At 40.6% G+C, this 27,401-nt stretch overlaps 1 protein-coding gene across 1 annotated transcript; it reads right to left on the reverse strand.

Annotated features, from left to right (window-relative positions):
• Positions 1 to 6,395: 6,395 nt before the first annotated feature.
• LOC150083860 (clotting factor B-like) lies at positions 6,396 to 26,229 on the reverse strand. The gene is made up of 7 exons (XM_090374903.1): positions 26,117 to 26,229; positions 24,418 to 24,488; positions 16,944 to 17,056; positions 8,624 to 8,727; positions 8,304 to 8,542; positions 8,062 to 8,219; positions 6,396 to 6,624 (listed from the first exon to the last, which is right to left on the reverse strand). The coding sequence occupies exons 1-7, from the start codon at positions 26,122 to 26,124 to the stop codon at positions 6,445 to 6,447; spliced, it is 873 nt and encodes a 290-aa protein (XP_090231029.1). The 5' UTR covers positions 26,125 to 26,229; the 3' UTR covers positions 6,396 to 6,444.
• Between the last annotated feature and the right edge of the window lie 1,172 nt (positions 26,230 to 27,401).

Consider the following 27,401-nt stretch of genomic DNA (forward strand, 5'->3'; position numbering starts at 1 on the left):
TGTATATATCAGATCATTTTCTGAGAAAAAGAGCCCCCATCAACAACCTCAACTAATTCACCCTCCTCGATAGCAATCAACGCTGCAAGGGAACAAGCATGAATGCCCCACATTCCGGGCAATTTCTCAAAATGTGCGCAGCATAATTCAAAATTATACAAGTGGTGACAAACAGCGGCATCAAAAAATTGATACCATCAGCCTTCAACCACCAATAAATAACAGTTCGGGAATGCTCATCCCAACGTGGGTCACGAATCGACAAACTAGAAAGCCTGCCTTGAATAAAAATATTAGAGACACATGCCTTAAAAATATCCACAAAACTTGCATAATCAGAGTCTTGTACCAGAATGTTAGAAGCCTCCGCAACAAACTGGATATCATTGATCAAATCTTGCTCGCTAGTGATATCGATATTCTCTGTGTTACAGAAACCTGGCTTGATAAAGACCAAGAATTTTTCACATCTTGTACTCCAGCTGGGTATAAATCAGCGTTTACTTCCAGAGTTGACCAAAGAGGAGGCGGCGTTGCCATTTTCTTTAAGAGCTCACAGGCCTCACTTGTTCATCAAGTATCTAGCAAAACAACAGCATATGAAGCTCTCGCTGTTACTCTCAGCTACAATAGCGTTCTTATACATGTAATTGCCATATATATATACCCCCAGCACCTTCATATGACGCCATCCATGAAATATCAAACTGGATCATTAACCAGCTTCACCCTTCAGCTTTGCACTTTGTCTGTGGAGACTTTAATCTTCCTCCCCAACTAGCTAACCTTCAGCAAATGCTCCTGTCAAACCTATCTTGTACAGGGTTACAAATGATTAATGACCTCCCGACCAGAGGTAACAATCAACTAGATCTCATCCTTGCCTCTTTTCCTTGCACACCTGATTACATGCCAGAGACTTATTTTAATTCGGACCACAAGCCAATTATTGTTATTTTACAGATACCTGCTCCAAACTTCAATGTTGTGAATTCAATTAACACCAGAGTAATAGTTAGTCCCAGATTTTTGAGCATTGCTAAATGTGTTGAGGCTGCCTCTGCCATCCCGTGGTCAGTCCTTGAAAACTGTGATCTTGAAATTGCAGTAAATCTGCTTACTAATTGGCTTAAGACGATTGCGACATTTGCAGCATCAAAGAGAATTTCTATTATGCCTCGGTCCAGAGCATGGTGGACTCCCCATCTTAATATGAGCTTCAAATTAAAACAGCAACTCCACAAAATGTGGAAGCAGTCGCAAAGTTTTCAAGACAGGATAGCCTACTCTAGAGCCCATGCAACATTCAACAGGCTGAAATCTCAAGCAATTAAGAATTATATGGACACCACCCTTCGTAGAGGAAAAACCCCCTACTTTGAACGGCCTTCTGATTTCCCACAAAAACTTGAACCTAACCAGTGGCTAGACTTTATATCCAGATTTGCCTCGAACTCGGAACAATGTGCTCATCTTGAGACACCAACAACTGAAATCCCCCCCCGACACGCTTTCTGCAGTATCAATTTCCAGGGAACAGCTTATTTCTGCCATAAATTCTACACCGGCTTCTGCTAAGGCAGGTGCAAATGAAATACCCCAATTCATTATTAAATGTCTTAGCTCATACATTTTGGGTCCCCTTCAAACTATTTTTAATGCTATTTTGTCAAGTAATTTCTTTCCCCAGCAATGGAACATCTACCTTGTGAAGCCTGTACCAAAAATTCAATCACCTACTCTTCTTAAGCACTGCCGGCCAATCTCCAATGCCTCAAGTCTTCTAAAACTCCTAGAGAAGATACTTCTCCCCATTTTAACTAAACAACTTCTTCCACATCAGCCTCATCAAATCCACTACTCTCTTCCTCATAGATCCACTGTGACTAATCTCTTAGCCACCACCAGCTCTATCCTCTCTACGTTTGAATCTCATGCAGAGCTTGCAGTCACTTATGTAGACCTCGAAGCAGCATTTGACTCAATAAATGTTCCTGCAATGCTGAAGCTACTTTCAGACCATTATCAAATCAAGGGAGACACTCTACAGTTCCTCACTTCACTCCTTCAAAATAGAATAATCCGGCTTACTGTCCACGGCCAAACATACGAGCGATGTGTCTCTTCAGGCGTGCCACAGGGTAGTGTCTTATCCGGCCTCTTATTTACAGCGCTCATCTCGCCGCTTGTTGAGTCCAGGCATGATACTCTATGCTATGCTGATGATATGAAGCTCCTCACACCGATTTCTCCACATGATGATCTTCTTGTGATAACAGCATCAATTAACAATATACTCCTGGAATTTGCAAACTACCTCAACCAGTTTGAACTAAAAATAAATCCAGAAAAGTCAGAATTTATGATATTCTCGTTAAAGAAAACGCCTTCCTATATTCAGCCAACACTATGCAATTCCCCTATTCCCATTGTCAAGAAACATACTGATTTGGGGGTTGTTTTTGATCCTAAGCTCTGCTTTGGTAACCACATGGAAAAGCTGCTCACCGAGGCAGCTCGACTCCGATGGATGGCCAAACAGCATTTGCATTACATTAATGAAGTAACGATCACCAGAAGATATATAAAAAGCAGAGTATACTCTCCGCTTCTATATGCTGCAGAAGTATGGGCATCTGCCGCCCCTAGCACAATTCGACCACTCTTTTCTACTGAGTTTTGGCTCTTAAAATGGGTCATAAACAAACATAAACTTCCTCCACAGTTAAGGACAACTGAAATGGCCAGTTTGATAAAAATTCACAGGCTTCCCACGCTGATTAGGGTGAAATGCCTTACCACAACTGTAAAAATGATCACTGGAAAGATCTCGGCACCATCATTCTGGGACCTGTGCTCTTGGAGAGTCCCTCAGCCTTCCTTCAGAGCGACTCCAACTCTATGCCCACATCTCAGCCGTCTCCACCTATCCGATAGGTTTCTGCCATATCAGCTACTTCCATGTGCCCAGTCTTTGGATGCTGACCTTAATAAGTTTTCTAGTGATAAGGAGTATAGACGCCGCATCCTTAAATTGTACTTCCCTGTCCCTGAGTCTTCTCCTTCAAGCTCGCCTTAACGCCGCAATCCAGAAATGCGACATGAAGATGGCTTACCAACGAACCTTGTAGTTTTCCACACCTGTATATTCTTTGTTCATTGTGATGTTTATAATTGTGTTATACTTTGAGTGTTGAGCTCTATTTACTTTTGATTCGTTCATATATGTATTTTATATTTAATTTATTAATTTCCTTTCTTACATATTGTAATATCACTGTTAACCCCTGGCCTTGTGGCCGTGAAGGGCTTATTGCAATGTATCCATTGTATTACCATTATTATTATTATTGCAATAAAGATTTCTATTATGAGAATTTGGAGAGCGGTTTCAACTGCAGCCCTGCAGCTGTTAGCAGGAGCTGATCCTGATGGAGCTGGACCTGACGCTTGATGAACATTATGTTATTATATGAAGAGGAAGATTAATACTAAAACGTAAGATATTGAGGTCAACCTAAATTCTGATGTAAACAGAGAAATGATGTTGGAATGAAGTTATAAACTAGTGACAAACACGATGGGATACTTCATCATCGGGAAGGGTAACTAATAATTTTATTCCAGATTTGTCATTTCAGCCAAATCAGCAGATTATGCGATGGTTTGCCCCAAGTTTGGAGATATTGTTTCTAATGATTGGACATGGATCCTTAAATGCGTAGTTGCCGTAATATTTTAAGGCAGTGTTTGAGTATAAGAGAACCTCTTTACAAACAACCCAAGTTATGTGCAGGATGTCTGACGAAGTTTGATACGACTGGAGGTAATCCATATAACTAGGAGGGAAGTGATGAGTTTGTGTCCTGTCTCATATTCTGAGAATATATGAGTCCTCTCTACTGGAACTGGTCCACCTTCCCGCGTTGGGGACCAGCACTTAGAAGCAGCTTTCCGGGAGATTGCTGCTTCTGGGTAGCCAAGAGGCCAGCACAACACAAAGGACCCAACTCATACTATTCACACGACCATAACTTTACTACACACCTGGCCTATTTACAAAGTCCGTATAATTATAATGAAACGTGCTGGATTTGAGTAGACGTTCTGAGCGCAACCTTACCTAAACAGATACATACATGTTCAGGATTGATAGGACTGTAGTTTGACACACTTCGATCTTTGAAACTGTTTTTATAGATGGGAGTAACAATAATCCTCTTAAGATGACTAGGGCATATAGCTTTCTTGAAAGATTCGTTGTAAATATGAACCAAAAGCGAGCTAAGGGAAGAAGAACACCTGGTCCAGAACATCAATGGGATTTAGTACGGATCCCCTCCTTTGGAATAGTTATAATAGTTATCCCCTCAATTAGAAATAATAAATAAAAATATAATTTTTTGTTTATATTCCCTGTACACTCAACCGATCCCATATAGGGTCATATGAGGCTACACAATAAAGAATATAATAACAGTATCGTATTTGGCATGGGCTGTCTGAAGTCTGTAAGGAAATTTCCTTACAGACTTCCTTCAATATTTCCTCTTGACGGTCACAAGGAGATGAAACTTCCTCGGCGGATGTTGAAGACGTTTGATCTTTATCACCTCAACCTTCCTGTTTATTGTGAAAGGTAGAGTTTCTGTTTAAGATAATGATCGTCGTTAAAACCATCTTTAGAGGTAGTTCTGTTTCTTCTCCAGTTGTAAGCTTTGAAGAATTGCTATGATATTACCGTTCCAGCTTAAAATTCCAAGATTTACGTAATAATATATCAATATGAGTATCAGTGTAAATTTTAATATAAAAAGGATCAGGGCAGTGAAAAACTGGTCTGCTGCGTCGTGCAGTGGATACCTTCCTAAGAACAACAACGAACACTTGTAAATAACTTCGAAATTGTGGATTGGAATCCAACTGCTGCGAGAGTTGAGATCATTTGGAATGGTGCATGTAGCATTCAGGCTTGCATCAACAGATATACCTGCAAATTCGAGCATATACCTACTTGAATTTTCAGGTTTATGCTTAAATTTGCGTATGGTTACCATACACAATTGCGTGTATTCAATTGTGTATGGTTACCAAAATGAGACAAATATAGATGATTATTAGCCATATAACGAAGGAAAAACTAGATCAATCAGTAATCAGCGTCGTGTCTGAAAGAGTCCGGCAGTATTTGTGCTGAGGATGTGTCTCCAAATTGTTTTTGCTGGATGAAATCTCGGATTTCTAAAAGTGTACTCTTGAAGAACTCGATCGATCCCTCGTGGATAGCACACTTGGTAGAATTGCCATCCTCCCCACACTAGGTGAAAAAGACCTGAGTTCGAATTCCGTCAATGACTCGAGGAACGTTTACGGGCGTTTTTCACAACTTGGCTCAGTTCAATGGCCTCAGGCCAGGTGAGCACATTTTCTGTCTTAGAAACTCGGGTTTTTCTTCCATCAAACACAAAATCGACCACAGAATACACTCAATTTACAGCCACATTATATACGGTGCAATATGGCCTAAATAGTGGCATACGCCTTCAGAATTACCCTGAAGCTTCTGAAATTGGGGTTGTTTCTTCCCCTCCCTCATATGACAGATTGAATCTCTGCACACTGCATATATCTACTGAGACGTGTCCATTTTGTTCAAGCCTGCAAAATTCAGCTAAAGTGTCGGCGTCACTTTCAGAACTCATCATAGATGGTGTCCTTTATTCTGTGGCTGTGGTCATTCGTTCTGTGTTCCATTAATGCACAAACTGTTTATTCCAATTGAAGATAATTCGTTTGAACAGAACTCACACTACATTCCAAAAAATATATCCGGACACACGTCAGTTTCACATTGCCATCATGCGACTCTCTGCAATAGAGTGTCGAGCCATTTTGGTCTTGTATGATACCTTCCACCATTCTAGTCAGGATTCCCACCAAAGAAAGACAGACTGCAGCATTTTGGGATCAAAATTTATATTACAAAGTTAATAAATTCATTAAGAATCAGTCCTATTATTCATTTTTTCACTACACGAAACTGGAATGTCTAATTACAATATGCTTAAATATCAACTGGAAGTATTAAATCTCGAAACCAACCTCTTAAACTACAAAATGACGAAATGTAATGTTTTTTTAATGTATTGATTCAATGAACAAATTGGAATCTTTGTTGTGAATATAATTATTTATTTTTACATCAAATTGTCCCAAGAATTTTACCTCAATAAGGGTGAATCACTTCGACTTGAAAAGGTCTCCGATTTGCTTTCAGGTGGCAAATCAAACAGAGTGGTTATAATTAAATATTTAATAACGATATATATTTAGTGAAAGTAGTCCATTTAATTATGCAAATGAACCATAAAAGAGTGCAACAGTATATTTTTCTAACAAGCATTGGACAGTGAAAAAATTTCTGGAAGTTTGCAGGTTTCTCAGTCACTTTGCAGTTTTCGCAATTTCAGAGTTCTTCAGCACCCAATCGAGGTAATAAGCTACATTGGCATATCCACCCGGTACGTCAGGTAATCCGCAGCCTTTGCCGAAAGTCACTATCCCAATTATGGACCAGTGCTTCCCCTCTTTGTCACTCAGCATTAGGGGGGATCCACTAGCTCCCTGAAATGAGAAAAATATTTTCATCGATTGATGTGCAGTGGCTCAAGTTTTATTAATTTTTTCCAATTTCCCAGCACATAATTTATTAAAATGATTTATCTTAACCATCTATAACTCCACCTTTGTAATCTAGCTCTAAATATTGTGGATGCTAGCTGGACACTTCCTGTCAGCAATACTTCTGTGCGTACTGTCCTACCAAAGGTCAGGAGATACCCCTCTGATTGGAGAAACTGTGTGGCAAAGAAATATTATGACATATTCAGGTTATTAATGGTTAGCGAGAATTCACTTCAAAAGCACATGTCGAACGATGAGCACATGGGAAATGTTAACAGAGTTTTAGAGAGGAATGATTACTAGATGTCATGTGGGGAAAATGTGTTTACATACTCAGGAATTGAACTTTGCAAAGTTCACAATTGGCAAAGTGTTGAAGAAATGGCAGTCCCAGCTAACTGTGAGCACAAGGGAAATTCAGGCAAGAAAAATACTGAACGTAACCACTAGCAACATTAGAATGAATCGACTCCAGCGGAAAGAGTCTACCTTTCTCTGCTCCTTTGTCTCTGGCTAAAAATGATAGACCCACATCTCGTCCATGGTTACAAACTTTGCAAGGAAAATTGTTGGATCTGCTTGAAAATGACGTAAACGCTCACTTAACTTGACAATTGTTGTGTGTCTTTAATCTTCTATCAACAACTTTGGGACCCATTGTGATCACACCTTTTTCATAGCGAGAATCCTCCGTTATTATGTGGTACACAAGTTTAGATGAGATGTCCAAGACATTGGCGATGTACCGACATGTCAATCGTCGGTACATCGCCAACCAAACCCACTAAATCATGCACACTGGCAACATCTTATGGAGTGATGGACGTTGAAGGTCTTCCACATCGTGAATCATCTTCCGTACCCTCCTTCCCTCCCTCGTTTAAATTCTGATGTCCACTTTTAAACTATGGAATAGGAAGGGCATCCTCCCCCAATGTTCTAACCATATCCTGCTGAATTCGCCTCTGGTTTAGTCCCTGTTTCCCTAAATATTGGATGAGTGCAGGTTAACTTATTTTGTTCGTCTTTCTTCATTCACTCAACTTTGGGACCTGTAATTGCAAAACGATATTGAGACAATGAAACTTGCTGGATTACTACTTTATATTAAGTAAACATTTTTAACGCTGTACCGCTACCCTTTCATCCTCAGGCCACAAATCTTACAAACCCCCTCGTTAAGAGGGGTAGAATACCTCTTACTTTCTAAAAAATACTTGTAGAACGTCTTCCAAGAAGCATCGAAGCGGTCATTACAGTGAACATATTTCAATATTTATGTCTTTAAATAAAATTACTCCGTGATGTTTGGTAGGACAGTACGCATTCTGAATAAATAATAGAATTCATTTTAAAATTAAATGCATGAGCACGTACGGTGCACGCATCTTTGCCTCCTTCTGGCAGACCTCCTGCACACAATATTCCGTCATGGTTACTACCAGGTGGGAGGTTCGACAACAACGACTTGCAACTTTCCTTATCACGGACTGGAAGTAGGAGCTCGTGGAGAACCGCAGCCTCTTTTCTACCCGCTGTAAAAATATAAATTCTCAGTCACCAGGAATAGAATAAATGTTTCATTATCTGAACAAGGAATCTAAGACGATAATACTTACTGACACCATCTAACCCAACAACAGTAGCTATTTTCCCAATAAAATCCTGTTCTGTCTGATCCGCTGATGGAAGACAAACTGGGGTGAATTCATTTACGTGTTTGTCCAGCTCTATTACAGCTATGTCATTTTCCGCATTCCTCGGATGGTAATCTTCGTGAATTTTAATTGACTGCACGCTGTAAGTGGATCCTTCTTCTTTGCCATGACCTCCCACTTGCACTGTGAACTTTGTGATACTACAAAGAAGAAGAGCACGTGGTAACTCATGGCATCTGTTTCATTACACAAAATTTCACCATCTTGAAAATTCAACTTACTTTCTAATTGGGTGGACGCAGGCGGCAGCTGTTAGTACATATCTCGAACTAATTAAGGATCCTTCACACGATGGACGTCTCTGTCCGGTAGTCAGTAATTGTACCTGCAAAGAAATGCAAATAACGTTGGTCTAAGACTAGAGGTTATGAAAGTATCCAAGGAAAAAACAGTCATTACAGGTGAAGGGAAGGGTTTACATTTTTCTTAAATGGGACTGTACGCTACCCTAAGATTAATACGCGGACCAAATATTAAAGTTATCTTTGTAGGTGTGCGGACTGCATATGCACAAAAAAACCCTTTATTTAGAGGAAAACTAATAGTGTGCTAAAACCATTAGCCTTTCTGGTAGCCTCTAATCTCATTCATTAATTAGCTGAAGGTGGATGAATCTTTCCAGATTCATCCACCTTCAGCTCATTAATGAATGAATCATTAATGCTTATTCATTAATTCATTAATTCAGCTCATTAATGAATGAATGTTATCAGCAGATGAATCTTTCCAGATTCATCTGCAGATAACATTCGTTTACTTATAGAGAAACAGTTCTCTATAACTTTCTGTAAAAGTTGCCTTCGCAGAATTTATCCGGATGGAGGTTTAATTTGTTGAATATTTCTAAGATATTGGTGGGAAATATATCCCACAGATAATTAAGATTTAAAAACGAAACAAAAAATAATAATAAAAATAAGAAGTAGATAAAAAAATACAAATTATAATTATTTTCTTCCCTCCCTACATAGGTAATTATCCAGTTGAGGCTGTCAATTTGGCTAAAAGAAAATTTCTTACAATCTAGTCTACACCTCTTCCTCTGTAATTTGAATTTATGGCCCCTAGTTCTGGAATTCTTTATAAAGGTGAAAAATCCGCCTTTATTAATTTTACTAACCCCTTTTCAGTGCCTTATAAACATAAACCACAATCAGGTGCCTTTTGGGTGCCTGGCTGTTAAGCTATGTAGCCTGTATAACAGAAGTCTTCCCTCATATGGTCGACATTTTGCCAATCTCACCATTTCAGTTTCCATCTTTGGACTCTTTCAACCAGCGCAATGTCTTTTTTTTAGGTGAGGTCTCCATACTTGGACACAGTATTCCAAATGTGGTCTTACAATTGCCTTATCCTCTACAGGATAATGCTCGATAAATACTCGACTTATCGAACCTTAGAACACCTTAGACACCATGAGCATTGCTAGCTGCCTGTTTACAGAGCTCAGAAAACTTCATATCTGCCCGTTTCTTAAATCACAGATCCCTTTCTTCTTCTATTGTTTTGAATTAAATCCCATCAAATGTTTAATTTATTTTGGGCTTACTAATTCTCAAGTGTAAAACTTTACATTTTGCTGCACTAAAACATAGCAGCCACTTTACTGACCATCCTTGGAGCCAGCTCATGTCATCCTGAAGGAACGCTGCTTTGTATTGATAATTAACGACTCCACTAATCTTTGTTTCGTATGTAAATTTTGACATCATGCCTTCTATTCCTTTGTCGATGTCGTTTATGAAAATCAGAAACAACAGTGGCCCAAGAACCGATTCTTGGAAGACTCCACTTTACACCAATCTAAAGAATGTCCAATAATCACAGTCCTCTACCTTCTGCTTTCTGTTCTGGAGCCACTCAAGCTCTCCATATTAGAATTTTTACATGAATTTCCAACTTATACAGTAACCTTTTATGAGAAAATGAGAGGTCTTATACATATGCAGCAAAATTCCTTGAGTCAAATGCTTTGCAAAATCCGAATAAACTAAGTGGAAATTGTTCTCTATATTCTGCTCATCAGTAACTGTAAAAATCATTTAGTAGGTTAGATAAACATGAATTTCCCTTAACAAAAACCATGTTGTGGTTATTCAGAACGCCATATCTATTTAATTGTCCCTGGATTGCAATCTTAATGATCACTCAAAAATTTTCCTAAGCACTGAAGTCAGACTAACCAGTCTGTAGTCACTAACCTCTCTCTTACAACCGCCTTTACCTATTGGTAACACATTGGGACTTCAACAATCCATAGGAATCTTTCTCTCTCTCTGTCTCTCTCTCTCCAGAGTCCAAAGGAAACTCATAATAAACTTCAATGGTTCAATACACTCCGTGGCAGCCTTCCTCAAAGTTACTGGATATGCTATCAACGTCGGAAGTCATACTTGCGTTTATGCTCGAACGTTTTTCTAATAAACAGTCATTTGTAATTTCGAGATCACTAATTTCATATGGCTCAGCTTCAATCGCTCAGCCTCTTCTCACCTTGAAGGGTCTTTCATCAGTAAAGACCGATGCAAATTATTCTTATTATTAAATCCGTTTATTATTATAGCAAGTGATTGCTTTCGCCCCTTTTACACAGCCAACCGGCTAGAAGGGTGTACAAAAATGCAAGAATGGCAATTTTTACAATGCAATATTTACAAATCATGTTTAAAATATTTACAGAAGTGGGAATCATTTACAGTATTATTTACAGAATGTAATTATCGACAACTCTAGAAGAGGAAATTATTCACAGTACCATTTAAAGGTAGAGGTCCAACAGCTATTTTATATTTTGGTCATTACTTCCTATTCAAGCTTCTTCTTTATACTTCTATAGTTCAAGCAAGCTGTAAGCTTCATTACTGCGTCCAGCACGTGGAGTAGCGATAACTTCGTGAAGACTGGGGGGGGCGTCAATCACACCAGTTAGCATCTGAGACAGAAGAAGAATATTCCTGGATGCAATTTGAACTATCCAGGGAGTGATATTTAAGTTGGTTGGCATATAAAACAGCCCTTTGGTCAGATGGTGAATGCGCTGGCCGTGACTCTGTACATCCATCGCATTACCCACTACTCGACTGACAGGAATCTGTTTATGTACGAGGTCGGTGCAGAAGACCAGATTGGTGATGCCTACACGTGATCACAATGGGTTGTAGGCACCGCTGGACGTATCCTCCGACTACATCTACGTGGAGTAACCCCATCAGCTCTTGTCGAATTGCCCACATCGCCGAGAAAGTCTTAGTTTTCATGGTCGAAGAATGCTTTTGAAAAGTGAGGCCCTCGTCCCAAGTCAAGCCCAGGTCGGTGTGAGAATTCACTTTCCTTATCTGCACTCCGTTGTGATGTCATTTTTGATTCTCTTTTTTGTAAATGTGATTTGGGCTGATTTAGATATGTTTAGCTCCAGACCTATCTGCAGTAGATAGGTTACGAGGCTGTTGATCAGGACGGCGGCTCGTTAATTTGAGATCATCTACATATGATGAGAAATCAGTGTACCTTGCCAGTAAGGGTTCAAGGGCAGCGACGAACAGTACACAGGACAGCACACCTCCCTGTGGTACTCCTCTCGTTATAATGCACACCTGTTGGAAGGATTTATGGCTGATGATCAGTTGTCTTGGCGTAAGGATGAGGTTGATGGCTTTTAACAGGCTTCCTGTAATGCCAAAGTATTTTTCCAGGATGTAGATGAGAGCGGGAATTGAGAGCTTATCATAAGCAGATGAAATATCAAGGAAAATGACGTCCAGCTGAGATTTACTGTTGAGAGCAGTTTGAATTTTAAACAGGGTGTCTAGTAATGCAGATGTTTGGCTCTATGAGAGAAGCATTGTTCGATCAGTGCTGATAAGATAGTTTTCTCAAACACTTTTAATAGAGTGCAGCCCACCGAGATCGGTCTGAAGTCCTTAGGTTCCTTAGGGTTTCTTCTTTTGGAAATGGGTTGTACCCTGTAGTGATTCCATATTGTCGGGATTGATCCGGAATTTAATATCTGATTAAAGATTGACAGAAGGGGCTCCACAATGAAGGCACTGCACACTTTAACCATGAATAGAGGAAAACCGTCAGGACCAATTGTAGTTTTATTGGGAAGTCGATTGATGGTATTTATAAGGTTTTGCTTTGTTAGAGATATAGTTGAAAGAGGCTGCCTGGAGTGTATGAGGAAATCGCCCAGATTTGGGGTTTTTGGGTTAGATGGCACCTCGTGTCAAAGATACCCATTCCTGAAATACCTTCTCTTCCATATGGAAAACTTTGTTGCATTTGGATGCAATACGTTTGGAGTGATTTATTCTGTTGAGTACCAGCTGCCGGATTGCTTTTCTTTTGTATTTAAGGAAGGTTGCCCGCTCTTTCTTGTCCATCTTGTAGTCAGCTGAGTATTGAAATTTTTTCCATTTTCTGAAAGTTTTTTGTTTCCTCTTGAATGCTTCTCTGACTTCAGCATTGAACCATGCATTGCATCTGTCAGATAATTTTATTTGCTTGGATGATTCTTGGGTGGCAATTTCAACTAGCTGGTTAGCAAGGCTACATATTGTGATGTCCATTCGTTCTTGCTGTAGATCTTTCCAGCTTATTTCTGTTATTTCCAAATTATTATTTTAGGGTTGCCCGTAATTAAATACATTAACCCGTATTTGTGTCTGTAAATTGCGTATGTTCTATGGTCGATTTGCCTGTTTTGCTGGACGAAAAAAACCCCAGTTACTGCGGAGAAAAACCTTGCTATCTACGCCTGAGACCGACTAACTCAGCCACGGAGTGAAAAAAGCCATTAAAGTTCCTCGCGTCATCGACGGGCCTGGGTTCGAATCCCGTCGATGACGCGAGGAACTTTAATGGGCTTTTTTATTTCTGTGAGACGTGCCAAGATGATCTCTAGGTTTAAGTATTTGATAGAGTACACTGTTTTGGTCAGCACTTCATTCCCGAAGGCTTCGCCAGCGTTTGAGTCGTTAGTAACGTTGAACTCAAACGTGATGGGAGAGTGATCAGAAGGGAAGCTGTAATGTTCAGTAGTCAGATTAAGATGCGGAAGATTGTAGAATAACTGATCCAGTGTCTGGTTTCACCTGGTAGGAGGTGTGGTTTGATGAACTAAGCCAAATGTACCAATAACTGTTTTGAGATCTTCAGTGGCTTCATCATGTCTAGGCGTAGGCATGTTAAAATCGCCTATAATGAAGGTTGGAGTATTGGAGGCTAGGTTGGCTGCTATCCATGCTTGTAGTTCACTCCGGGAATCTTTTGTATGATCGGGGGTAGGTACACCAGACAAATGTGTAGTAGTAGTATGGCATCGTTTCTAAATGTGGCACGTAAGGCTTCGAAGTTATCTGATTTGGTCACTTGAAATCTCAGTTGTTTAAAACTAGATGAATAGAGCAGTGCAACACCTCCTCCACGTCTGTTATCCCTGGAGTTATGGAGGCTGAGATAATCGAGAGGATGGCCTATTACATCCAGTTGCCTTCCGTGAGATAACCAGGTTTCGGTCAAGCAGATGAACTGATATTCGGATAGTAACGTGTTTATAGAGGATGTAGTTTATTGCTGTTACTGCGTACGTTTTGGTAGAAGAATTTAAGGGGAAGTATTAGGACAAGTTGGCATGGGGTTGACATTGGTTGCTGTCCCTTTGTTGTATTCGATCTCGTGCGGTAGGGCGAGGAAGAGGTCCGTTCTTTGTACATTTTTATTAGAGTTCCCGTTGGCCAGGTGCTAGAGTCCAGTACTTTTAGTTCATCATGTTTGTCACAAGTAATAATGAATGAAGCATAGGAGGGATATCTTGTTTTCAAAGGTTTCACAGCGACCTTGATCCCTATTTGCTCCTCAAAGAACTTAGATATATTGGCACCGGTTGTTGAAGGCCCGAGTCTCGATATGAAGATTTTAGATTTTGTTTGGATAGATGTTATATTGTATATTGTCTCCAATATGTTGGATTGGTCTACAATATGGCTTTGTTGGGCCATGCTGGGGTTGTTCCTTGAATGAGACTAGCCCTCTGGGTAATCGTTCTATTTACAGAGCTATATTGGTGAGAAGTTGGATCATTGGCCATTAATGTTACTTCCAAAGGGGATTTAGGTTGCGATTGTTGTAAGGGAGACAATATTGGCATAAGTGGGTTTTTCATTGGTGTCACAAGGTATGCTTGAGTGTAGGCACGAGGTATTTTGGTAAGTCAATTTTTAGGAGAGTGACCATCTGTGGGTTGGTAGGTTGTTTCGGTGCATATGGTTCTATGTTGGGGCAGTGATTCATATCTATGCAGGGTTGGTTTGCTGGTAACGCAGTGCTAGCGAAAGTTGTCTCTGCTCTGTTTTCTGTTCTGCAGTCTGGATTTGTAACGTTCGGGAAGTAGTTTTTTGTACTTTCCATAATTTCAGGGCGTGTCTGTTCTCTGCAGGGATCACCTTCGAGCAATACTGTTTTTGCTTCACCTGGGAAGGTAGTCCTGAGGCGAGCATCATGCTCATTCTATACTTCTTTAGGATAGGTAGCAGTGCCAGCTCGTAAGTGTTCAGGTGTCTGGTTATCTCGTCTGTTAATATCTTGTAGCTGTGCTAGGACCGTGTCCAGTTTCTTATCCATTACTTTCTGACTGGCAATTAGTTTCATGTTTTGTTCTCTTAGTTCCTGATTTTCCTTACTATACTGCCACTTTCTTTGGTACACCCCTGCTGTGAACACAAATGGTTTGTCCCACAACGTTGCAAGTCACATGACCGCAGTTGTGGTCATTCGACATGAAGAACAAGAGAGCAGGCCTCCTGTGGGCACAGCAACACCAGACCTGGAATATCGAGGGTTGAAAAACAGTTGCTTGGTCTGGCGAGTCGAAGTTCCTGGTGCATCGCGTTGATGGAACGCTCAGAATCCATGGACCCGTCATGTCTGACGACTACTGTACAAGGTGGTGGGGGCAGTGTTCTGGTGTGGGGAATGTTTCCTTGGCAGACGTTCCGTTAATTGATACCCATAGATTCATGTCTGAATGCCACATCGTACATAAACATCATTGCTGACCAAGTGCATTCGTTCATGTTGACAGTTTATCCTCAGTCAGATGGTTACTTCCGGCAGGATAATGGGCCAGTGAACAAGTCCCCAATTCACTATGGAATGGTTCCAGGAACATGACAATGACTTTTCTTTGCTGCAATGGCCCATTCAGTCCCTGGATCTCGATCCTACTGAATATCTTTGGGATGAGCTGGAAAGGGCTATTCGCTGCAGGCCTACACCTCCGTCGAATCTCAGTGAACTGTGTGACACACTCACGTCTGCACTGTACTCCATTCCTGCAGAACGTTTTCAGCATCTTGTTTAATCCATGCCTAGACGAATTCAGGCTGTTTGAAGGCTCAACACGCTACCTAGTAGCGTGTTGAAGGCTCAACACGCTACTAGGTAGGTGTACCTAATAAAGTGGCAGCACAGTGTATGTATGCATGTATGTCGGAAAGGTCAGTGAATGACCACCGCATATCCCTGAGCAATATGGCCTTAGTTGCTAATGCTCCTAAAAACCAAATAACAAACAACAAACAAACACAGTGTATGTATTGTGCCTGTAAATTGTGTGTTCTCTGGTCCTGTGTTACCTGTTTTGCTGGACGAAAACACTCCAGTTTCTGGGTTTTTTTCGGGGGTGGTTCCCAGATTTGCTGGAGCCTAGATTTTCTAGAAGTGGTGCCCCGATTTCCTTGGGGGATGGATCTGGAAATGGTAAGAGGGTTGCCAACCATCCTGTCCACTCATCTTAGTAACCACTGTTCTAATGCGAGGTATTCGTTTTGGTAGGAGGCAGAAGCAGAGGATCAAATTTCAGAAGAGTAAAGCGGTATCGGATCAGAGCCGGATTACGCACTCCCACTAGCTGCTGTTGTACAGTCCACAACCCTGTGTACGTTTTCTTTCTTATCTCTTCAAAGTGAGGTTGTAATGTGAGCCCTTTGTCCCGCTTGAGGGGCTTCACCCTCTGCAACCTTTCGCCCCTTACAAAGATTTGAATATCCTTTTTCAACTCCCTTTTTGATTATTTGAGCAGATTTTGAAGGTTTCGGTTGAAGCCCTCATTGTTTCAAGAACTCTTCTGGTCTCAGTATCTTCCTAGAAGCTTGGAGGGTTTTTTTTCTGGTTCCGATGAGTATTATTTGAGCTGTAGACTAAGAAAGGCTGCAAAACTGCTACAATAAGGATCGCTGAAAGCAAACTTCCATGTGGGATTCCTCTCGTGATGTCGAGAATTACCTGAAAGCTGTTGTGGAAAACAAACAGATGCCCTGAAAGCAAGATTGACTCCAAAACGTCATGATTAAACAAGAGAAGATTTAAATTGACCTCTTTAACTTACATTTATGCAATTTAATTATCAAGTTAATATTGAATTTAAGATAGAATTACATTTGAAGTCCTTGTTTTCATCATTTACTTAAAACTTTATTTTTATTATAATTATAATTATGAAAATTTGACGCAAGAATGTCTCAGACTTTAGTCAATACTTACCACCCAAGGCCACGATTTTGGTGCGGCTTCTGTACCTCCCACAATCCCATAATCTCCCGAACTTGTCTTTGTGCTCCTCGCATCAATCGGTATAATAGGTCTGACACCACACTCTGCAGTGAACAACGAAAAGCGTATCAATAAAGTAACCACATTTTCTGTTTATACTCACAGATGGCCATATATGGTCAAATTCAAATTGAAATTCAAATGACTCTATTAAAGATAGTGGTCATGTCTGCACTGTGTACTTTTCTATAGATGTGTATGGGTGTGGTCCTTTTCGATATAGTGCGGAGTGAAAACCTGGTGTAACTCACAGCGGAACCCCTATTCCTTCTGCCTGAGATTGTCCAAAAAGAGCACTGTTTGAAGAATTATATCGCCAGTCATCGGCAGAGCCTAACCCAGAGAGTTTCGGTTCTCGTAGATAAATGAAATCAATATAGTTTACGAAATAGAAAATGAAAGTATTTTACAGAATTAATCTTGAAAGCTACTAGGCTTTTCATGCCAACTAAGAAATATTGTTCAAGGTTAAGGCCTAAATGGATGTCAGATGAACTAATGAGACATATGGCAGAGAAGAAAAATGAAAGGGATAAATACAAATTAACATGTGATACAGAAGCCTATGATAGATACAAGTTGATCTGTAACCAAGTTACAAAGGAAATTAGGCAGGCAAAGGCAGATTATGAGAAATCTCTGGCAAAGGATGCAAAGAAAAAAAAAACAGCAAGGATATCTTTACTTATATAAACTCTAAGAGGAAGGAGACGAATCATTGATCCACTTGATATCGATGGTTCAACTGTTGATGATCCTGCTCAGGTAGCTAACAAACTAAATGACTGTTTTGCATTTACATTTACACATGAGGAGTTATTCAGCAAGGGGCATGCCAGAGGTGTATTCAACTCTGGCAGTAAGCTTGATAATCTTGTAATAACTGGGAGTAAAGTGGCGGAGAAACTGCTGAAGATAAACACAAGAAAGGCACCCGGGGTGGATGGGATCTATCCAGTTATATTAAAGGAGGCAGCAAAGGAAGTAAGCAAACCCTTAGCCATAATTATGAAAGCTTCCTTGGAATCACGGAAGGTACTCATGGACTGAAGATGTGCAAATGTGACCCAAATTCACAAAGGAGGATGAAAGGGAGACACAGGTAATTACTGACCTGTTAGTTTAACTTCTGTTCCGGGGAAATTAATGGAGGCACTGGTTAAAGAAGCACTGCAGGATCATCTAGACAAGATTTCAGTTATATTCAGACAGAGCATGGAATTGTTAAGAGGAAGTCTTTCCTGACCAATTTGATTGGTTACTATGATGTCGTCACAAAGGAACTTAATGCAAAGGATAATTTTGATATCATATACTTAACTGGATCTTAGGAATGCTTCTGATAGTGTTGTACATGGAAGACTGCAGTACAAATAGGAGGATGGCATTGGGGGAAAAATTGCTAAGGATAAAGGAATGGTTAAGCTGGAGAAGACGGAGAGTGGTAATAAATGGACACTGCGCTTCGTGGACTAATGTTATTAGTGGAGTCCCCCAGGGTTCGGCATTGGGACCATTGTTGTTTTCTGTATTTATTAATGATATTGATGACAGTATATTAGGCTTAGTTCTATGTTTGCAGACGATACGAAGGTTGGCAGGATTGTTAATGACGATACTGGCAGTATGCTACTGCAACGAGACCTAGAAGAGTTGAGGGATGGGCTGAGAGATGCAACTGAACTTGAACATTGAAAAACGCAAAGTACTGCATATGGGTAGCAGTAACTCCAGAGTAATGTATCAGCTGTGTGGTACTACACTCAGTAGAGAATAAAAAGGACCTGAGGGTAACGGTGCAGTCAGATAAAAAGTTTTCTGAACAATGCAGATGGTCTGCAAGAGTAGCACATGGCCAATGACATATAGGAATTTTTCAAGTAAGGAAAAGGAGGTGATTATCCCCTTGTATAATGGTCAGTGGTGACGCCACACATTGAGTACTGCGTACAGGTCTGATGGCCTCATTTTACGAAGGATGTAGATCTGCTGGAACGAGTGTAGAGAAGGGCAACAAGATTAGTGAATGGAACAATGCTTTGCTCTTACGATGAAAGGCTTAAGTTATGCAACTTAAAGTGTCTGGAGACTAGGCACCTGCGAGGTGATCTGTTTAGGTCTATAAGGCCTTGAATGGTTTGAGAAAGCTCAATTCTTATGGGATTTTTCCTTTTGCTCATATTACTCACCTGAGGGGACATTAATTCAAATTGAAGAAAGACAGTTGTAGACAGATGTGCGGAAATTTTCCTTTAGCCAACGGGTAGTTGATTTCTGGAACATACTTCCATCTGTTCTTCCTAGAATCTTCCTAGCTGCAATGCACACAGCTTCCCCCCATTCAAGGTGGTGACAAAATGTTTCCTCTGCCTGGTTATGGGCACACTTCCCAGAATTGTTCCTACAGCTCCCTCGGTAGCAGACACTGCCTCGCAGCGTAAATATCAATACTGAGTGTCCCCCACCGAGATGAAGAGCCTAGCTACATAAACAGCAAAAGGCGAAGACAGGGATATAATATCTCCTACCCAGAATACCAAAGAGCGTTAGAATTAGTACGGAAAAGGACCGGTAATATTTAGTCCAACCAGCTCTACTCTTCGAGATGATTCCATTGCTAGTCCTCTCTACTATGCTAATAATTCCTCTTCTATTCCTGGACCCTAGAAGCTAAAGATTATGCAAATCAATGGGCACACGTCGCGTACTGTGGCAGGCGAAATCAGCCTTGCTGCAAAGAGCCACTCTGTCGATATAAATGTTTATTTAGGAGCCGTTTGTCACTAGGACCCATTCTCTTCTCTCTGCAATAATCACAGGGTGCTCTAGTTATACCCGCATTATTCAACCTGGCAGGCAAATTCCAAAACATTCATTGTGGTGCCTAATCTTGGTCATTCAGGGACTCTGCAACCAGTTCACACCGTCCATCCAATTCACATACTCTGAACAGTCTACCTGATATCACTGTACTGCGCCCCCCCATCAAATATCAATTACTTCCTTAACTTCTTGGAGTACGCCCTGGGCTTCTTCGGCCCCGAATCACTCCTCATAGCCACTGATGCCAACGCAAAATCGCCATTCTGGTTCAGTTCGGCTATTGGCACCCGGGGAATGCTGGTTGAGGACTTCATCAGCAGGAACCTAACGATCCACAATCAGCCTAGTCAGTATACAACTTACAGCAGCTCCACTGGAGAGTCAAACATTGATCTCACCATTTCCACAAGGAAACTTAGCACTCTAGTCTCCAATTGGGAAGTCATTGCCAAATAGACAATTAGCGATCACAGAGTTATCCTGTTCTCCATTAACTGCAACCATAAACCTAATGAAAACTAGGATGCTGGACTTGGTCAGATTTTCCATGAGAAATGTTGACTGGGAAGTTTTTGAAAGATCTATTGTCTCAGATTTCCCTCTCGCAGATACACCTCAATACAGCGTCTGCACTGCAGACGAATTAGTTACTATCATGCAGTAAGCTGTCCTGAAGGCCTCTTATAAATCTGCCAAGAAGAAAGTCTTCCGTCCGACTGTATGCTCTTGGTGGACTCAGCAAACTCACCTTGCTTAGACGGTCCGGCCACCGAGCTCGTCGATTTCACGAGCGACACCGTGACTGGCCAACCCCAGAAACAGCAAGATTATACAGCGACTACATTGCTAAGAAAAATTAATACACAAAGGCTATCGCAGCGAGAAAGAAGGCAACATGATCTGACTTTGTCAGAGAATCTGGTAGGACGAATCCGTGGGGCCTAGTCTACAAGATCATGCGAAACAAAACCTACGCCTTTGACATCTTCAGCACAGTGGTTGCAGACTCCTGGGAGACTTCCAATTGGCAGGACTCAGCCAATCTCATCTTTGATAAGCTATTTCCACCAGAAGACACTGCTCAGGACTTGTCTGTACATATTGCTATTCATACAGCAAACAACAGTTATGAATCAGATGAAACCACAGAACCTTTCACCCAGGAAGAATTATCAGCAGTTCTACAAAATATTAACATCAAAAATGTCCAGGATTAGATCTCATCGAATACAATTTCATCCTCCGTTTCCACAAGCTTCGGCCGGAATATATACTCTTACTGTACAACAATTTTTTTCAGGAGGGATGTTTTCCTGTGGACTGGAAGATCTCGCTACTAAGACTCATTAAGAAGCTGCACAAAAACCCTACTGACTGCTCTTACCGTCCATTACTTACAAAATTGACAAAATACTGGCACTTAATGGCACTTAGGGCCACAGCTCTCTTTCAAGCACGGAATCTGCTCTCCCACTGTATGGATTCACTCCATGACGATTTTGTGAGGCGGCTCTCTTTGATCTAGTTCTGCACACAGAAAACTGTGAAACTTTGCCAGTTCCAAGATTGTTGCTTTTGCTGACGACCTCACGATCGTGGTGTCCGGCCGCTCTCGCAAAGCCACAACGCTAATCGGGTCCTTGACGATCTCTCTTCCTGGGCCGAACTAAATAAACTATGGATAAATCCAAGCAAGACCAAAATGATGCTTTTTAAAAATTAGCTGGACCTCTGGCGACCTCCGCAAGTTAAATTCTCTGGAGCACAACTCCCCATTGTCACACAGATTATTGTGCTAGTGGTGGTTCTTGATCATAAATTAAGCTTTCACCCCTATCTCATCCATCTCAGCTCCAAGGCGAAAATATTTTCAGGCTCAATCATCAGAATCACAAGAAACGAATGGGGCCTGTCCAAGGGATTGCTTCAGCTGTACTATAAAGCCGTCTTCCTTCCGATCGTTTGGTATGCTGCAGGTGCTTGGTTCCACAGAGCTAGATTGGTAAAAATGATATGCACATAGGCTCTATACAACGAACAACGCTCCTGGCTACCCATCGGGTATGCAGGACAGAATCCACTGCCGCCATCCAGGTCTTAGCTGGGACCTGTATACAGGGTGTTTCAGTTAAACGTTTCAGAACTTCTAAGAGGGGTAGGGTACATCCTGACAACTCGAAATCATATAGCAATGTGGGGTCGGAAATTCTTTCCTGAAGCGGTGTTGTACACAGAAGCACCATAAAGAAAAGAGACCGTAAGTGAGAAATCGTTTTAATAATACATGAAAAGAAGCAAAAGGTACATGGATTAAAGTAAGTGTTCGAAGTTTCTTCCACGGGCTACAATGCACGCCTCACATCTCCGACGCATGGACATCCGAACATTCTGGAATACTCCAGGCGAATTTCGAATTTCTTCGGCAGCTACTGCGATTCTTGCAACCAGCTCCTCAGCATTGTCAACAGGGGTGTCATAAACTAGCGATTTCATATGACCCCAGAAATAAAAATCAAGACATGATAGGTCGGGTGACCGAGCAGGCCAACGCACGGGACCACCACGTCCGATCCACTGTTGACCAAATGTGACATCCAGGTAGTTACGAACATCTCCGCTATAATGGGCAGGGGCTCCATCGTGTTGGAACCACATTGTCTGTTGCGTCGATGCAGAAATCTGTTCATCTCTCAAAAGTTGTGGCAATACTTGCTGCAGAAAGATCAAGTAGATAGGTCCGGTTAGACGACACGGTAACAGGTAAGGTCCGATGAGGTGATCTCCCATAATACCGGCCCATACATTGACCGAAAATCGAATCTGTGCTGCACGACGTCGTATTGCATGCGGGTTCTCGACCGCCCAGATATGGTCGTTATGCGTGTTGAAAATTCCTTCCCTTGTGAAGGATGCCTCATCGGAAAACAACACTTCAGCAGGAAAAAGGGGATTTGTAGCACATTTTCCAAGGTACCACTGTGCGAAAGCAATACGAGGTGCATAATCCTCCGGTTGCTGTGTCTGGACACGCTGCCTGGAGTATTCCAGAATGTTCGGATGTCCATGCGTCGGAGATGTGAGGCGTGCATTGTAGCCCGTGGAAGAAACTTCGAACACTTACTTTAATCCATGTACCTTTTACTTCTTTTCATGTATTATTAAAACGATTTCTCGCTTACGGTCTCTTTTCTTTATGGTGCTTCTGTGTACAACACCGCTCCAGGAAAGCATTTCCGACCCCACATTGCTATATGATTTCGAGTTGTCAGGATGTACCCTACCCCTCTTAGAAGTTCTGAAACGTTTAACTGAAACACCCTGTATAACCTTCCGTGGCCTGACCTTTAGAATCAACAAGAAAGTTCCAACCAAGACATTGGACGTTGAGCTAAACCTGGATACTTACCCTAAGGCAGAGAGAACACGCTGTTATAATGAGATGATAAACATCTGGCAGACAAGGTGGGACACTTCCACCAAGGGAGCAGTTACAAGGAGATTCCTGCGGGATGTGACTTTCCCCTCCTCTGTCAGCGCAGAAGTGGCTCTCTCTAATTCTTGAGATATAATTCCTAGTCGCTGGGCATGGCTCATTGAACAAGAAGTTCTTCCAACTCGGCCTAATACCCATAGACGTTTGCTACTGCGAGCCATGGAGAATCGGTTCCACCTTCTCTTTGAGTGTGCTCTCTCTCTCTCTCTCTCTCTCTCTACGAGGACCTGAGGCAAAACCTATCAAATACCATCCCTCTCACTGAAAATCTACTGGACATTCTGCTATAGACACCACAGAACCTGGCTGCCTTCCAAAACCTCTCGACGCAAGTATCCACGTGCAAGAAAGCCGCCTACAGAATAACACAGGCTACGAATGGGGATCCCCAGACAGCATCTTAAAAATTATTTTATTAATCTAAAATTTTTTAATTAATTATATTTGTTTTTATATTATTTATTTATTTTTGTTTTTATTTTATTCATTTATTATTATTATTTTATTATTATTTTTATTATTATTTTTTTTAAATTTATTTTTATTTTTCCTAATTTTCTCTTTGCTCTCTGCACTAGCATATTTCTTTACCCACCCCCACTAGTGTAGTTCTCCCTTTCTCTCTCTCTCTCTCTCTCTCTCTTTTTTTTTTTTTATTGCAGCACGGGATCTTTTCCCCCCTCTCTCTTTTCTTTTCTTTTTTTTCTCTTCCTTTGATCAACATCAGGTGGGTTAGAGTCTCTTTTGAGACGGTAGGTGTTTTACTGGGACTGGCCCACCAGTCCCACCTGATCACCTGATCCTGTATAAACTTGCTTTCTTGCATCCTATGCCTCTACAAACTCAAACTAATGAGTCACTGCAACTTTCCACAGAATTTATAATTTAAACAAACAAAATTCACTGACCACATTCGTCCCTGTAAACTGGACTTCGTGGATGTATTTAAATATAATTTGATTTAAAATTTCCATATGCATCTAGTTGGGATCCAACTAAATGCATATGGGATTACCAGCATCTAGTTGGGAATCTACTTATTAAAGTGGATTTTAATGTTCCACAATTTCCTTTGTAAGATATACCTACCTGAATTCGCCTGCCCTCTCACAGCGAAAAACAAATTGAACAGCAGAGCAGCAAACTGTAAGTGGATAAAACTGAAATAAAAGAAAACAAAACTTATACATGTTTCTGGTAAGGATTGTTGAGTTATACATTAGAGAGGCTCTCAAGTTAAGGAAATATTATTTTAAAACGAATAGGCGAACTGATTACATGTAGATAATCCTCCATATAATACCAGTTAATTCTTAGTTAATAATCCTCATATTAAGTATGAGGGTAACTCCAAGATTAATTCCGACAATTTTTAGCAAAACTCTATTTAGAAGTCATATGGCAACACCCCTAGATGGTGTTGCCATATGACTTCTTCATAAATATTCGTCAGCGAGCTTGATCATTGGATTCTTGGCAGAATACTGTTCAGAATAATAAACAACAGAAAGTGAGCGGGGATGATGTTGTCGTGCGCTTCTGCAATCCCTCTATTCAAGCGGAAAAGGCACCAGTCTGCTGCTGTCGCTTCTACTTTTCCACCTCCTCAGGACTAGGACGCCCCGCACGACAACTGGTCAGTATCTGTCTTCGCCCTAGGACCTTCGGACTGTCTTCATGCAAATCCCGTTCTGGGATAGGATTTTTCTTACTCCTGTTGGCGCTTTCGTTAAGTATAGAAATGGTTTGTATATGAGACTTTAACACGATGCAATCAGGACTATAGCTTTTAAGATAGTATGTGGCCTTGGGATAGAACTGGATTCTAGGAGAGACAGGCATCGGTCAATGATATACATGAATTTTGAGTACCGGCTGAAGGAGGTCATTGACTCGTTGTTATCAGGCAATGGTTAGACAGTGTCTCCAGTACAGAATACAGGATGAAAATCTCATTTAGGAAGAATGTGGATCTTTTAGGTGCTGCTATTCTCTGCACCCGCAGATATTTGATATGGGTCAGAGAATAGCAACAAACATAGTGAGAAGCATTTCTGGTAACTAATAACCTGCAAAGAGAATTTTTTAGGTTGAATTTTTTTACGGCTTTTAATGGACTGAAACTAAATGCTGACGGCGTTCATGATCTCTTTCAGATCGAATATGAAAGCCATCACAAGGAGACATGAGTTTAAATTTAAAAGGGATAGGATAGATATGATATATGCTGAAATTTGTTTTCGGTCAGAGAGAGTAATTGAATTTTGAAATAAACTTCTACGAGATGTTTTAAAAAAGGTGGTTATTTGAATAAAAATTTAAAGAAGAAATGGACAAATTACTACTAGAAGGGATGGCCAAATAAAAGTAGTTAAAAAAGGTCTTTTGGCTTATTTTCTATAAATTGGATTTCTTGAATCATTTTGTAGTACTAATATAAACCTATACTAATCCCCTGATTTAGATTTGTTTCTATGGCTCTCGCAGTAGCACAGTTTGTATAATCACCGTCCTCCCCACACCCGGTGGGAAGATCTGAGCTGCAATCTTGTCAATAACGCGAAGAATTTTTATGGTTTTTTATTCCCGGTTGGGTTTTTCGTCCAGCGAACAGGCAAACCAACCACAGGACACACACAGTTTACAGACAGGGTACATACAGTGCAATATAGCCTAAGCTGCTGATGTGCCTAAAATTCTACATCAATTACAACAAAGTATTTGCTTCTCTGTAATTTTGAAAAATGACTCTTGTTAACTCAGAAACTGATGACACTACAAGACTTACCCAAACATCTTTTAAATATCCTTTTCGTAGACCGCTAGAACTTACTTTTCCATCCGCTGCAATACTTTCTTAATTTGGTGCAATATCTTTCCAAGAAAGGGACAATTTGCCATACGAGGTTTCGCAACTCTGCCCTTGGGTTGTGTTCCTACGCGTGGGAAAATGTGTGACCACATTTAGATTTAATGCTGGTCACGGTCCAGCAATAAACTGTCTGAAGCATCGGTTAAAAAACAAGTCTAACCACAAAATGAGCAAAGATTTTATAACTGAAGAACCAGTGGTGAGTCCACGTGCTGCTCTTATCAAAATTAACTTTCAAATACGTAGTCGTCTTCAGAATGTGCCTTCCTCACTAATGGTAAAATAATGAAGAACATGAGTGGATAGAAATACAAGGAAAGGTCACGCCATGGGCATCACATGAGGGGGACAGGACGCTAAACAGAAAACCCCTTAGAACCATGATTTCTGAAGGGTTTTTTTTTTTAAACTTTGTGGTAATACTGAGGTAATATAAGGAGTCCATCAAAAATTTTGCAATTCAACTATTATTATTATTATTGTAAATATGTAGAAAGCGTGTTATTTGCTTGATAACGAAATAATTTCTCAGTAAACCATTTTTATTCTAAAAGGACAAAGTTCATAATCTTAGTTATGAAATTATGCATCTGAAGATATTTTTTCCAATTTTTCGCTATATATCTTTTATCAAAAGAAAGATCAATGCCTGTAAATCTCCTGTATCAGAGGTAAAGCAATAAGACAACATGAAATATAATGAAGTGTTCCGAAGTTGGTGACCATTTTATTGAAAATGCGATAATCAATTCTTTCCAAGCAACACCATGAGTTATCATAAACGAATGTCAGGTAGTAATGGTATTTCGTCCATTTTACCTTAATATTACCATTATCATGGATGACTTGCCATTACTACCCGACTTTCCTTCTACCACTGGTAGAAAACAAAGATCTCAAGTGGCATAATCCAAAGACATTGCTCAAAATTTTCCAAAAGGATAGATATGCTTACTTCAGCTTAATTTCAAGATGAATTCCCTCAGATGAATTTCCAAACTTCAAACTCATCCATTTTTTTTTTAATAATCAACAGGTATTTTTCGTCTGGATCGATTTCAAAAATTCTCCAATGGTACCTTAGATTCCAGAGCACGGTAAAACCGTGCTCTGGTTTATAACTTAGGACTGCAGGAATCTAACTGCATGCCAAAATGAATTCAGTACACCACTACAGAAATATTATTGTCCCTGATATAGG

The sequence above is a fragment of the Mastigoproctus giganteus genome, chromosome 6, assembly GCF_048544385.1.
Source record: "Mastigoproctus giganteus isolate SK-2022 chromosome 6, ASM4854438v1, whole genome shotgun sequence".
Classification (NCBI taxonomy): domain Eukaryota; kingdom Metazoa; phylum Arthropoda; class Arachnida; order Uropygi; family Thelyphonidae; genus Mastigoproctus; species Mastigoproctus giganteus.